The following is a 13,793-nucleotide window of genomic DNA, read 5'->3' as shown; positions in this document are numbered from 1 at the left end:
CAAAATGACATACAAAGCATAAACAGTGAACATCAAGAAACAAGGAACAAATCACAATGGGTAAAGCATCATTTATTAAAACATTTACAGATGATGACAATATATATATACACTGATGGCCAAAAGTTTGGAATAATAAACAGATTTAGCTGATTCTGAAGGAAATTGGTACTTTAATTCACCAAAGTGGCATTCAACTGTTCACAAAGTACAGTGAGGACATTACTGATGTAAAAAACAACCCCATCACTCCAACACCTTAACCTTGAGTAATCATGCTAAATTGCTCATTTGATTCTAGAAAATCACTTTCCATTATATCAAACACAGCTGAAAGTTATTTGCTTCGTTAAATGAAGCTTAACATTGTCTTTGTTTTTGAGTTGCCACAGTATACAATAGACTGGCATGTCTTAAGGTCAATATTAGGTCAAAAATAGCAAAAAATAAACCACTTTCTCTAGAAACTCGTCAGTCAATCATTGTTTTGAGGAATGAAGGCTGTACAATGCTTGAAATTGCATAAAAACTGCAGATTTCATACAAAGTTGTAACTACAGTCTTCAAAGACAAAGCACAACTGGCTCTAACAAGGACAGAAAGATACGTGGAAGACCAGATGTACAACTAAACAAGAGGATAAGTACATCAGAGTCTCTAGTTTGAGAAATAGACGCCTCACATGTCCTCCGCTGACAGCTTCATTGAATTCTACCTGCTAAAAACCAGTTTCATGTACAACAGTAAAGAGAAGACTCAAGAGGACTTATGGGAAGAATTGCAAAGAAAAAGCCACTTTTGAAACACAAAAACAAAAATAAAAGGTTTGAGTGGGCAAAGAAACACAGACATTGGACAACAGATAATTGGAAAAGAGTGTTATGGATCTTAACCCCATTGAGCTTTTGTGGGATCAGCTAGACTGTGAGGTGCGTGAGAAGTGCCCGACAAGACAGACACATCTATGGCAAGTGCTACAGGAAGTGTGGGGTGAAAGGTCACCTGAGTATCTAGACAAACTGACAACTAGAATAACAAGGATCTGCAAAGCTGCACGTGAAAGATTTTTTGATGAGAAATCTTTGAAGGAGTTTAAGAAGTTCTGAAGATTTTTTCAAAACTTTTCATATTATTAATGTCCTGACTATACATTTTGATCAGTTGAATTCCACTTTGGTGAATAAAAGTACCAATTTCCTTCTATAAGAGCAAAATCTGTACATTTTTCCAAACTTTTGGCTACCAGTATATATATATATATATATATATATATATATATATATATATATATATATATATATATATATATATATATAAAGTAAAGAAAACATTCTAAATTGTGTTAGATCTTCAAATGAGATATAACAAAACAAAAGCAACTGTAGTAAACACAAAATACAGTTTTTTTTATGAGTCGTCGCTGTGCTCTTGGAGGAGTTTTGGAAGGTCGGCCACTTCTGGTAAGGTCATTTGGAGAAAATGGTTCCAACTGTGGTTCTTTGGACTCCCAGAGCCTTTGAAATAGCTTTGTAACACTTCACAGACTGATGTATTTCAAGCACCATTTTCCTCATATTTGGAATTTCTTTCGAACTTGGCATAGTGTGCTACTGGGTGAGACATTTTAGCCAACTTCATGCTGCTGAAAATAGTTTTATTTAGGTTGATTTGATTGAACAGGGCTGGCAGTAATCAGGCCTGGGTGTGTAGTCCAGCTAAACCCCATTATGAATGCAGTTTCATAGAGTTGGGGATTTAGTAACTAAGGGGCAAATACTTTTTCACACAGGCCCACTTGGTATTGGATAACCTTTTTGCTTCAATAAAAAAAACATTATAATTTAAAAACTGTATTTTGTGTTTAATCAGATTGCCTTTGTTTTATGTTAGATTTTGTTTGAATTTTTGAATCAATTTAGTATGAGATGTACACAAAAACAAGAAATAGGGATGGGGGCTAATACTTTTTCACAACACTGTATATGTTGTAAACAATGTACAAAGCTACTCTTTTTTCTAAAGGTGGTCTCCATAAACAAAATAGGTAACAGATGTAAAATTTTCGGACATAAAACAGCATGTGAAATGTCAATCAATGCTAATAACCTGAAATTCAGCAAGCAAACCATCCTTTAAAAAAATTCAAGTTCACGTCAGTTTAAATGGTGTAGTTTAAAAGCTCTTGGTGCAGACATGTCTTGCTCAATTTGGAATAATCTTGACAAATTTATTTCAGAGATTTTAAAATAGCAATTCATAGTTTTAATGAAAAAAATAACCGCACAAATTGATGGATTCAAGAGGCACAAATTAAGAAATTAAATGAATAATTCCTTGAACAGAATACAGTACTGTAAAAAAAAAACTCAATCAAGAACTGGGTTAGAGACAAAGATTCAAATACAATTTTAACAGTTTCTGAAACCACTAGTGACACAATCTGATCAAGGTCAACCCGGTCTGTGCTAGTTAGCGTTAAACAGTTGTTTGGTTTCTTAACCCATAAATGTTTCATTATAATACCACAATACTACCAGAAATCAGTAACAGAACACCCTCAATAACATACATTCTCCAAACCAAATATTTTGATTAGAGGGGGTAAAAAAAAAAAAAAGGGAAACCAATGATTGACAAGACTGAAAAAATGTAATCAAAAGAACAAAGGACACTGAACGTCAGGAATATTTTCTGGAAGTTTCTGAAACTATTTGAAAAAAGCAGTTCTAATACTAAATCTTATGGTGCGTTCACAACCAAGTTCTGTCAGGTTTCATCAAATTCAGGCAACATCCAGACTAACACACTAATCCATTTTCCGTTTCCTATAGTAGCGGTCACGTTTACATTTGCACGGCGAAATTCTGGTGGTCAATTCAATGGGAACCTGCGCGATTGTGAATTTTGCACAATGGACTTCCGGTGGCGAAGAATTTCCCATCGCGGAATTCGCGTTGAGCTTATGTTTGGCGAAATTTGACAGGCGGATTCGCCCGGTTGACCAATGGAAGTTGGATGGTTTGAAAGTGACCTCTGTGTGGGTGGACAAGAATATACTTTTTACGGTGAGTTTCTTTTTAACTTCACTCTTCATAGTATAAAGTGCAGCATTAAAAAGAGGTTGCTTGGCAATTAGTTTTTTGCTGATTTCACATGTGCTCAACATCTGCCCACCAGTGGATAGGGGGTGGCCGTGGCCACCATGGACCGAAGCCTGGCCACCCCATTGTCCACCCCACTCGAAATCGCTGTTTTAGTAATTCTTTTGGTCATTTTTTGGCACAATTTAGTTCTTTAGTGGTGAAATCATCCCTGTACAAATGTACAAACTTAACATGTGCGCACACCAAGGTCGCCAAACCTCTCCGTCCCGGGTATCATTGTATCCACCCCCCCTCCCACCACCACAGTCACATGCTGCACGAACATTTCTGTGCCACCACAGACTGATCGCTTGCCCCTGCCTGGCCACCCTTTTGAAAAACTCCTTGCTCCGCCCCTGCGGTCCACATCATCTTCACCTGCGGAATTTCACCGTGCACAGGTATGTGTGACCACGCCTTACCGCATTAATGTGAATAATGCTGCACTTCATACTCTGGCAGGGTGAAATTGAAAAGAAACTTGCCACTAAAACGATATCCTTGTCCATTGTGAATATTCAGAATTACATATAGCAGTACATGAAGCACCGCCCACACAGAGGTCACTGCCAAATCAAGCATTTGGTCAATGTGGCGAAAGTTTGCGTAAAGTTCACCAAACTTGAACTCCGTCACGTGAATTTCAAGATTGAGCGAATTCCCATTGAGATGACTGTATTTTGCCCGAGGAATTTCGCCGTGTGAAGGTATGTGTGACCTTTAACATCATATTTTTTCGAAGTACGTTATAATTGAGAGCATTTTCGAAACGCTTAATTTTCAGTGAAGGAAAAAGACGTTCTAGTGTGGATGAGAGACGTAAACGTTGCACAATTCATGCGTTTTCAAACAAGAATGTATTAATGTTGATGTGGCCTCAGACTTTCCGAGTCTGGCGAACAAAATCGTAAAAGTTCCGTCAGGTCGGAATGTTCATAAAATTCCTAGTTTCCAAGTTTGACGAAGGTGTGAATGGTTTTAACAAGCCGAAATCTCGTAATTACAGTAAATCCAAAATTATGTGAACGCAGCATTGTTTTTCTAACATAATTGTAACATTTTAAAGCTGTTGTGTGCAATCTCTGTGCCACTAGTTTCACCAAATAAATTGCAAAAATCATCACTGTTGGTTTAAACACTTCCCTCGTCAATGTGGAGATGTCAGGCTGCTCCAATAAATAGAGAAAGTTTTAAAGTGCCACAGAACCACAAATGTATTTACACTTCTGAATGGTAACCTACAAATGGCTTACTTATAAACCAGATGTCTCTTCATATTAAAGGGACTAGAATAGGACATGGCACTCCTCTCGGCCTCTTGTAACGTGTTGTTACGACTAACGCACTGTTGAGTGTTCTTTTCTTAAACACGAGCCATAATGGACATACTTACATATTAGTGTGGATGTGGCCTTAAAACTCAATACAGGAAATACTGATAAAACAAAGGAAATGATTAGCTGATGGATGACAAAACAAGAAAGTGGGTGTGTTTGGGGTGGGGTGGGGCAGTTGTCTCTTCTAGTTTCGCTCCACCATGCCCTCCATCCTATAGACTACAGAGGTGGAACTGTCTCCATCCGTTTCGGAAGGACAGACTTTTTTCCACACTTTGTCAGTGAGCGCGAGTTCCTTCTGTAGACTCGTATAGTCCAGCGGTCCGAGAGGCTGCTGCTGCTGTTTTAACCAATACGGACACGGACAGATTATCAGATTAGATTATTTCATTTCAGAATTTTCCGCTTGGGTTAGTATGGATGGCGGAGAAATGAAAGAAACAGCTGAAATTTAAAGCGGAAGTGTGTAATATATGCATCACCAAACAGAATTACAAAACAAACAGGTAGTCCCTTTTACCGAACACTTTTTAGGGAAGTTTCGAATTGGTTACTTCTAGTCGCCTCTGCATATGAACCTGGGATAGAAGTATTTTCATATAAAATTACACACTTCAGCTTTAAGCAAGCCAGTTCTGAGTGGCACAGTTCATCTAAATCAAAAAGAAATGTTTAGCATTTAGCGATTTAGCATTGCAAGTGAAGGCACATGGTTGCTGCAGTACCCTGGTCCTCCAGTAGAGGGCAGACCGTGCCGAGGAAAAGAAATAAATTAATTTGAAAAGGAGTGAAGTAGTACAACGATGCAGGACGAGGACAAATGCTTTGGTTTATCAGCACACAATCACACAAATACACACACTTGCCATTGTTAGAGGATTATTCGCATTAGCTACATTTAGGGGTGGGCAACATAAGCAGAATGTTACAAAACTTGGTCGATAATAATACATCATGACATACACCTGAAAAAGTGATTAAATGCTATTGAAAAAATAAGAAAGGTCCCTTTGACTAATAATAATGTCTGAAGTTAGTAAATTGCAAAGAAACAATAAATACTAAGATGAATAATAAAATACTTTACTTTCTAGAATGCCTATTTGTTTCGCACAACCACAATTCAAACAATATTTGAAAAATGGTATACCACTTTACAAATTTTACTGCTTTAACATTTCAACCAGTATATCACCCACCCCTAAATTAAATTAGCATTTTGCTGCTGATTGGGAGGAAACATCTGTCACTCACCCGTTGGTCTCCGCCTTCTCTGCGTGGATCCAGTTTCTTGGCAAAATGGCGCAAGTTATCATAGTTATGGAAATTAAAGAGTTGAACCAAATCCTGCAAAAGAAACAGTAAAATCAATGTAGAAAGAGGATATGTTCACAAAGCAGCAAAATACAGTTTCAGTCATGTTTTTGAGTGCTAAATACAGTTCTGATCATACACAGATCAGTTATGAACTAGGTAGGTAAAGTTTGTCAAGACAAATTTTGATGTTTGCTTGACAAAACCTTGTCTGAAAGTTTAAAGTCGTTGGGTTAGTTTTAAAAGGTTGAAAATGTATGGTTTTACATAAGTAAAAGACAAAACGCCAGCTAGCTAGCTATTCAGAACGTCACATAAATAGTCAGAAACCCGTCAGATAGATAGATAGATAGATAGAGCAACTTTTTATTTTTATTTATGTATTTTCATCCCCTTTTCGCCCAATTTGGAATGCCCAATTCCCACTATTTAGTAGGTTCTCGTGGTCCACCTCAATCCGGGTGGCGGAGGACAAGTCTCAGTTGCCTCCGCTTTGAAACCGCCGATCCGCGCATCTTATCACATGGCTTGTTGTGCATGACACTGCGAGACTCACAGCATGCGGAGGCTCATGCTCATGCTACTAGAGCAAGAATCACTAATTGTGACCGCGAGGAGGTTACCCCATGTGACTCTACCCTCCCTAGCAACTGGACCAATTTGGTTGCTTAGGAGAACAGGCTGGAGTCACTCAGCACACCCTGAATTCGAACTTGCGACTACAGGGGTGGTAGTCATCGTCAATACTTGATGAGCTACTCAGACCCCCTGGAGTTTTAATTAATGAGCATTCCGTTGGCCTGTTTGAACATTTCGTCAATGTCAGCAGTTCAGGTAACAAACAACAATTTTAAATCGATTGACAGCCCTAATATAAAAATTATTTAAATGTAGTACCGTGCAGAACTGAATGCCTCGCACGCTATTTCCCAGTTTGTCCAGAGGAGGAGACCAACACATGATGCCCATCACATTGGGCACCACCAGCAAGATACCTCCGGAAACACCTGATTTAGCCGGAAGACCAACCTATGGTACAAGCACACAACATTAAATTGTAACAGAGTGTGATTGCATACATGCAAGTAAAACTTTCAGAAATGTTCCACATGCCCCAGGTGTGTATGTGTGCGCGTGTAAGTGAAACTCACATGGAAAGCGAACTGTCCGGAGAAGTCGTACATGCCGCAGGAGTGCATGAGACTCAGCGTGTCCCGTACGGCCTCAGGGTTCAGCACGCGCTCGCCAGTGATTGGACAAAAACCACCGTTTGCGAGGGTAGCTGCCATTACACTGGCACTCTCACAGGTCACCTCAATGGAGCACAACTAAACAAACAATCCAAAACACATTCAAACATATTGTAATATTCATTGTGCAGCTGATGTGAGACAAACCATAGAACTAATTTTCTGAGTTCGATGCAAGTTTCGCTCAATAGACACCATTTGTGGCATGATGTTGATAACCACAGAAAATTATTTTCACTTGTCCCTCGTTTATTAAAAAATCATGGTTACGTGGGCGTGGGTAGCTCAGTGAGTAAAGACGCTGACTACCACCCCTGGAGTTGCGAGTTCGAATCCAAGGCGTGCTGAGTGACTCCAGCCAGGTCTCCTAAGCAACCAAATTGGCCCGGTTGCTAGGGAGGGTAGAGTCACATGGGGTAACCGCCTCGTGGTCACTATAATGTGGTTCTTGCTCTCGGTGGGGTGCGTGGCTTGTTGAGCGCGTTACCGCGGAGACATAGCGCATATGGAGGCGTAACTCTATTCTCCACGGTAACGCACTCAACAAGCCACGTGATAAGATGTGCGGATTGACGGGGAGGCAACTGAGATTCATCCTCCGCCACCCAGATTGAGGCAAGCCCTACGCCACCACAAGGACTTATAGAGCATTGGGAATTGGGCATTCCAAACTGGGAAGAACTTTCTTTTTTTTTTATGTGATCACAGTGAGGCCCTTACAATGAAAGTGAATGGGGACAATCCGCAAACTTTATAATACTCACGGTTTCAAAAGTATAGCCTCAAGATGTAAACACAATGCGTGTTAAGATGATTTTAGTGTGATAAAATCGCTTGCACGGTTCACCGTCGTTATGTCGTCATGGAAACAAAGTTGTAATATTGCATCTATCTTTAAACAGATAAGGCTAGTAAGCAGTTTTATCACACTAAAACATGTTAACACACACTGTTTACATCTTGTGGCTTGGAAAATATGTGTATTTTAGCATTTAAGGACTCATCGCATTCACTGGCATTGGAAGTGTCTCACTTTTATGTTAATTTTTGCTTCTTTTTTTTAATAAACGAGGGGCAAGTCAAAATTATTTTTTGTGGTAATCAACATTATGCCGGAATTTCTGTCGGTTGAGCTCAATATTTCTTTGAATATTAACATTTAAATATTGTATTTAAGTTAACAAGCCAAATAAATCATATTTCCACAAATGTACTTCACTTTAATTTAAAACAACCAATGAAATCAATTTCAATGCAACGTGTAAAAAAATCAATTTTATTTCAAACCATCACTGAGGATGGACAAACTCAAGTCGAATGCAAATTAAGTCAATAAAGGTTTGTGCAAAGTTACTATAATAATACTATTTTTGTCTCTTGATTTCAGTCTATTTCTACAAAAAGTCTATAAAAGCAAAAATGACAAAGTTCCCACACATTCTTGGAAAGGAATGATAGATTTCAGAAATATTGAAGCCCGCTGTACATGTTCAGTTCATTTTGCACCAGTTTAATCTTTCAAACAGGCGAATTGTCTTTGAATGTAAAAAGGATGTTTCATTTATACTGACCTGGAAGTAAAGGTCCAGGATGGAGTTCATATCAGTGCCCTCGGGGAAACACTGCAAGTGTGGAAAACAAATTAAAACGTAATGCTTTTAGTAGATTTTCAATAGTCTACAATTGCTATAAATGAATTAAATGCGTACCTTCTTCTCTTTCAAGTAGTAACCAATGGCAAAGTTTCTGTCACCTGACAATCTCTCTGACTGAAACCTACAAGACAACAGGAAACATTTAGGAAAGTCACAGCTGTCAAAAGATCCAGTACTTGGTACTTTTTGATACCAAAATAAAAAAGTAAAAATACTAGTATTTGTAGTACTAATTTTATTAAATTTTTTCAGTAACTGGAAAGAGGAAGGAAAAGTTGCATTATAGAAATTTGCTGGGATTTCTATAATGCAGATAATCAAACTACGGTAAATAAAAAGAAACTTACGTTGCATTGCTGAAACCGACATACTCATTTCCGGCCAACTTCTTCATAAAGTTCATCACCTACAACGAAACGGTTCATTAAAGACAGCAGATATGGAAGTATATTAATGACAAACGTCTTTAAAAACAACAACAACAAAAAAAAAAACGATGCATTGTACTAACTGAAAAATAAATGCATTGTATTAACAGTGCTTGCATTTTTTTTAGATGGATACAATTTCGTATGGTTGTATATTTAATTTATGAATATTTCAATTGAAAACATTTCACACAGAATTACATCATTAACCCTATAATGTTGTGTGTATCAATTATGTTACACAATGCTTAACTGCTGCCGTTTCACTTTCGAAGTAAACAACCTTTCACATGGTTATGGCAACATTTAGCGGTTATTTGTGAAAAAAGTGGTTTCAATGTTTATATCGATCCATTTAAAATTGTGGCTGACTTGCACGAAAAGTGACTTATGTTGGGATAAATGACAGCTTATTTTAATAAAGTAAAATTACCGATTATATTGTTACTCTTATTTTAAAATGAGTATTTGCTGAATATAAGCAACTTGTGCTTGGTTAAAATTTTGAATATTATTTTATTGAAAACCCCCTTTGAAATCCATTTATTAAATATGATAAAACAGGCTTCTGAGGTATATCTCTCAATTGCCATTGCATTTCATTCATGCCCACCACAAAATATATATCAAGATATATATCACAGAGCTTTGAAAATTCTGACAAATACTTTTTACGAGATATATTTAAAGGGCAAACTAATATTTCTGTGTATTTTCATATATGCAGCCTAAAAATGCCACATTCCAAAGTTCAGTTCCAAAATACTGTTTTATTTATTTATTATTCGACAGGTAATATTCTGTACATTATATTTCGCTTACCAAATTTGTATCTACAATTTCAGTGGTTCAAATTCGGTTGGAAATTCAACAGTGGTAAATCATAGTAGCAGCAGGTGAAAATTGTGCATCGGCACTAATACTGTTACCACTGAAGTGTAAGAGGGGGATTTGCAAAGTGAAATATAATGGATCGAATATTACTGGTCAAAGATTAAAGATGGAAAAAACAAAACAAAAAAAATACAGAATATTGTGGAACTGAACATTTATTATTCTTAAAAGAATTTTTTTTGTGTGAAATGTTTTTAATTTGAAAGATTCACAGCTTGAATATCTAAACATGTGAAATTGCACCTCAAAAAAAATGCAAACACCGATAATGCAATGCGTTTAATTTTTATTTAGTGCAATTCGTCATGCTTTTTCTTTTTCAAAGACATTCGACATTAAAATACTTCCATACGCAGACCTCAACAGGAATAAACAATTTTATTTTATTTATTGTACTCACATAGTCAAACTTCTCAGCGTTGCTTACACGTTGCTGAAAGTACAAAATAAAACATATGAATGCATTATATCATTGAAATGAACGGTTTAAAATAATATGAAAAAAGAAAACTTTTAGATGCACAGCCATTCAATTAAAATACATATTATTAAACTACAATATTATTTATACATACACAATGTAGACAAAATAATTATGAATTGAGCTGAGGAGGAAGGCAATTTCAAATGAAGCATGGAGAAATTTACATGACGATTCAATAATACATTTAGCATTTAGATGCTTAATGTAGATTTGAATGTCATTATTTAATTGTGTGTGTTGTATGTCAATTTGTTTTAGAGCTCTAATACAAGTTATTATTATGTATGATTCTCAGTGTAATGCAGAAATTGTTGATTTTGAAGTAAACAAAAACAAAGATTTTTCCACATTGAAGAAATGCTTATTAAAAATAAAAGCTGCTTGCTAAACACCGAAGAAGGTAATAAATTACTAATAAAGTAAAAACCTCCTTTTAAAATCAATTGCAAAATTAAAAATGATTCAATTTCCCACAATTAGTAAATACAATTACTTGTACGTTTGATTTGCTTTCATTTATCAAATCAAATATGCAAAACAAATAAAACATTTATTTGTCAGTCTTATGCTAACATAGCTTAGCATTAGTCTAGATTGAAATTTGTTCAATGAGGAAAAACAAATAAATGAAAGGGAAATTACCAACGTCATTGACCTGTTGGAGGGTCAAAATTTCCCACTGTTCCTAATGCTGTAAAATACGCAACAACAATAAAACCACAGAAAGTCTTTACACAGACATCACACATTTCCACCCCGACAGGCCTGAGAGAAAGATATGTTTCATGCAAGGTATTTATACACCAAAATTTGATCTTGCTATAAAAATCTGCTTATACATGCTTGTTCGTAATAATGTTCATGAGTTTTTAACAGGTCAACAAAGCCTGTGAATAATGCATCTTTATCAACAACAGATCGTGGTTGATTTGAAATCCACTCAATTCTATTTTTAGTAGAACGTAACTAATTAGAAACAAAAATATTTTATTTTGCATGTTTAACATGTACCCTTGCAATGTTTTAAACATTAGTCCCAACTGGTATTGTCAAAACTAAATATAAAATTCATACTGTTTGTAACTTATTTGCGTTTCTAAATTTAACCTTTTCAACTCTGTGTCCAAAAGGGGGCGCTATGTCGCGAAAACATTATATGCTTAAAATCTCTGAAAACATAAGTCAGGCATATGAGGTATCATTTGAATGTTTAGAATCTGAACTTTTCATAGGTCGTGAATCAGCGCCACCTAGAGGTCAAGTGGTATAATTATTAATATTAATATAAAAGTATTTCAAATAGCACTAAAATAGAAGTCATATAACAAATGAAAGCTCTTATTCTCACTTTGTATAGTTTATTTTGTTGCCCTAATACCACAGTTTGAAAGATTTTCAAAAGAATCACAAAGTGAAATAAGATTTCTGTAAGACACCATATACAAATGTCTCTTTTATGTGCCGATCACTGCTGCTGTATATAGCCAAATAGCTTAAAAACCTCATTTCTGCTTTTACCTTCTAAAAAAAATAGCCATGTTTTACTTGTCTGCAAGCTAGCTTGTGTGAATAACCCAATGTTATATCTTAAATATGTGGTCCAGCAGGAAAAGAATGCTAAACAAATCATTGGGAATATATGCTATCGACTACAGATGATAAAATGTTATACATTATCGTAAAGGGGAGGATCTCCACTTTCTAATGTCTGAGCTTGTAGTCCACTCAGAGGCTGATATATTCAGTGAAACAATGAGGGTTGTGCATGAACTGAAAATTAGACTGAATGTCTATGGACGAGCACATCTTTGAGGGCTAAAATGCGTTAGAGCGCCACCTATATTTCAGATCGGCGCATAAGAGGGGAAAATGCTAGTAATTGCTGCCATCTAGTGGAATAAAATGACAGTATGTGTAAATGGTGAGCTTTTAAATTTGAGTGTGAAAAATTGCAGGTGGCAGCCCAAAAATGCCCCAGAGTTGAAGAGGTAATAATATATGTTAATCAAACGAACCCTTATAACTAGCACTGTGCTTGCTGGGGTCACCCTAATCATTTTGACTAATAAATCTTATTTTTGAGACCTTTATCTTTCTCAATTTGTCTCCATAGAGTTCATTCTTTCTATCAAATTTCCCTTTCAAACATGTAGCTATCACTTACTGTTTCTGCCCATCCCACTTTCCTTCCTCTTGCTTTCCCACTCTACTATATAATCCTTTCTGCATGATTATTCATAACCTTAATCTCATGACGAGAGAGAGAGAAAGTAATCAGATTAAATCCATTCATCTCTCTGATCCGGTCTTGTGTCAAACATCCTCGAACACATCATCAGCAAAGCTAAACATTCAGCAAGGCACTTTTAAAGTGATCAAATTAGGAAAAACTGGGAATTCGGTTGAACTTTTGACACATTTTAGGGGATGTACTCAGGTTTCATTTTATCAAGACAGTAGAAGGTGGTACAGATAAGAATGTGATTTACCTTGAGGAGGGAGGTGCAAACTATGGCACCAGCGTTTACCATGGGATTGTGAGGCTTATCTGGAAAAATAAATCAATGAATCAATAGATGAAGATAAAAATATTAAGGAGATTTTCATGACATTTAAGCACATTTTCACCGAAATTCACACTTTATTTATTTTTTTACATACTTTTTTATTTTTTTGGGTGAGTCTCATAACTATAAATCCACACTAGGAAAATGATAGCTGTTAAAAAAAATAATTAGCTAGCACATAAAAACAGAAACATTAATTTTAGAGAGCGATTAGAAGACTTGCCATCTTCATCTAGGAACAGTTTGTTGAATCGAAGACCGCTGGGCTCTTTCCCTATAAAACGGTGAACGTATTCTGTGCCGTGGTCGTGAACCGCGATTGCATATTTTAATGGTTTCACACACGACTGCAGACAGAAGGGAACTTTCGTATCACCTGCAGTGTATCTGTAAGAAGTAACAAAATTAGGAAGTCACGTTTGGATTTATATCAAGGGCAAAATGGCATATCGCAACATAAATAGATAATAGAGCTAATTATGGTTATCTCCGCCAAAATAACATCAGTAAACATTGATGAAATTGAACGAAAATGTTTTATGTATTTGACTCAAGACCGAAAACTTACCGTTGACCATCTACAGTGCAGAGGGAAACCGCCCAGAGATTTGGGCTGAATTTTGCTAGCTGAGGAATGTAATCTGCCACCTACACAATGGAATAGCGACAAAATATTCCATATCATGAAATGAAAACAAGGCTACACGCAACATTTATAAAT

General features: G+C 36.4%; 1 protein-coding gene across 3 annotated transcripts in view; it reads right to left on the bottom strand.

Annotated features, from left to right (window-relative positions):
- The window catches only part of LOC127640953 (glutaminase kidney isoform, mitochondrial-like), a 29,625-nt gene that overhangs the window by 1,988 nt on the left and 13,844 nt on the right, over positions 1-13,793 (bottom strand). For 2 of the 3 annotated variants that reach the window (XM_052123690.1, XM_052123691.1), the window contains exons 5-14: positions 13,641-13,720; positions 13,296-13,459; positions 12,995-13,053; positions 10,422-10,454; positions 9,047-9,105; positions 8,754-8,820; positions 8,616-8,666; positions 6,946-7,122; positions 6,692-6,823; positions 5,735-5,827 (exon numbers count right to left, since the gene is read on the bottom strand). In XM_052123690.1, coding sequence (XP_051979650.1) covers positions 5,735-5,827; positions 6,692-6,823; positions 6,946-7,122; positions 8,616-8,666; positions 8,754-8,820; positions 9,047-9,105; positions 10,422-10,454; positions 12,995-13,053; positions 13,296-13,459; positions 13,641-13,720 — 915 coding nt within the window. Of the gene's footprint in view, positions 1-3,428; positions 4,821-5,734; positions 5,828-6,691; positions 6,824-6,945; positions 7,123-8,615; positions 8,667-8,753; positions 8,821-9,046; positions 9,106-10,421; positions 10,455-12,994; positions 13,054-13,295; positions 13,460-13,640; positions 13,721-13,793 lie in introns of those variants that run through there. The other variant, XM_052123692.1, reaches the window with a different exon arrangement.

Source organism: Xyrauchen texanus, chromosome 50 (genome assembly GCF_025860055.1).
Source record: "Xyrauchen texanus isolate HMW12.3.18 chromosome 50, RBS_HiC_50CHRs, whole genome shotgun sequence".
NCBI classification, from domain to species: Eukaryota; Metazoa; Chordata; class Actinopteri; order Cypriniformes; family Catostomidae; genus Xyrauchen; species Xyrauchen texanus.
This window is presented reverse-complemented; position numbering and strand designations above follow the sequence as displayed.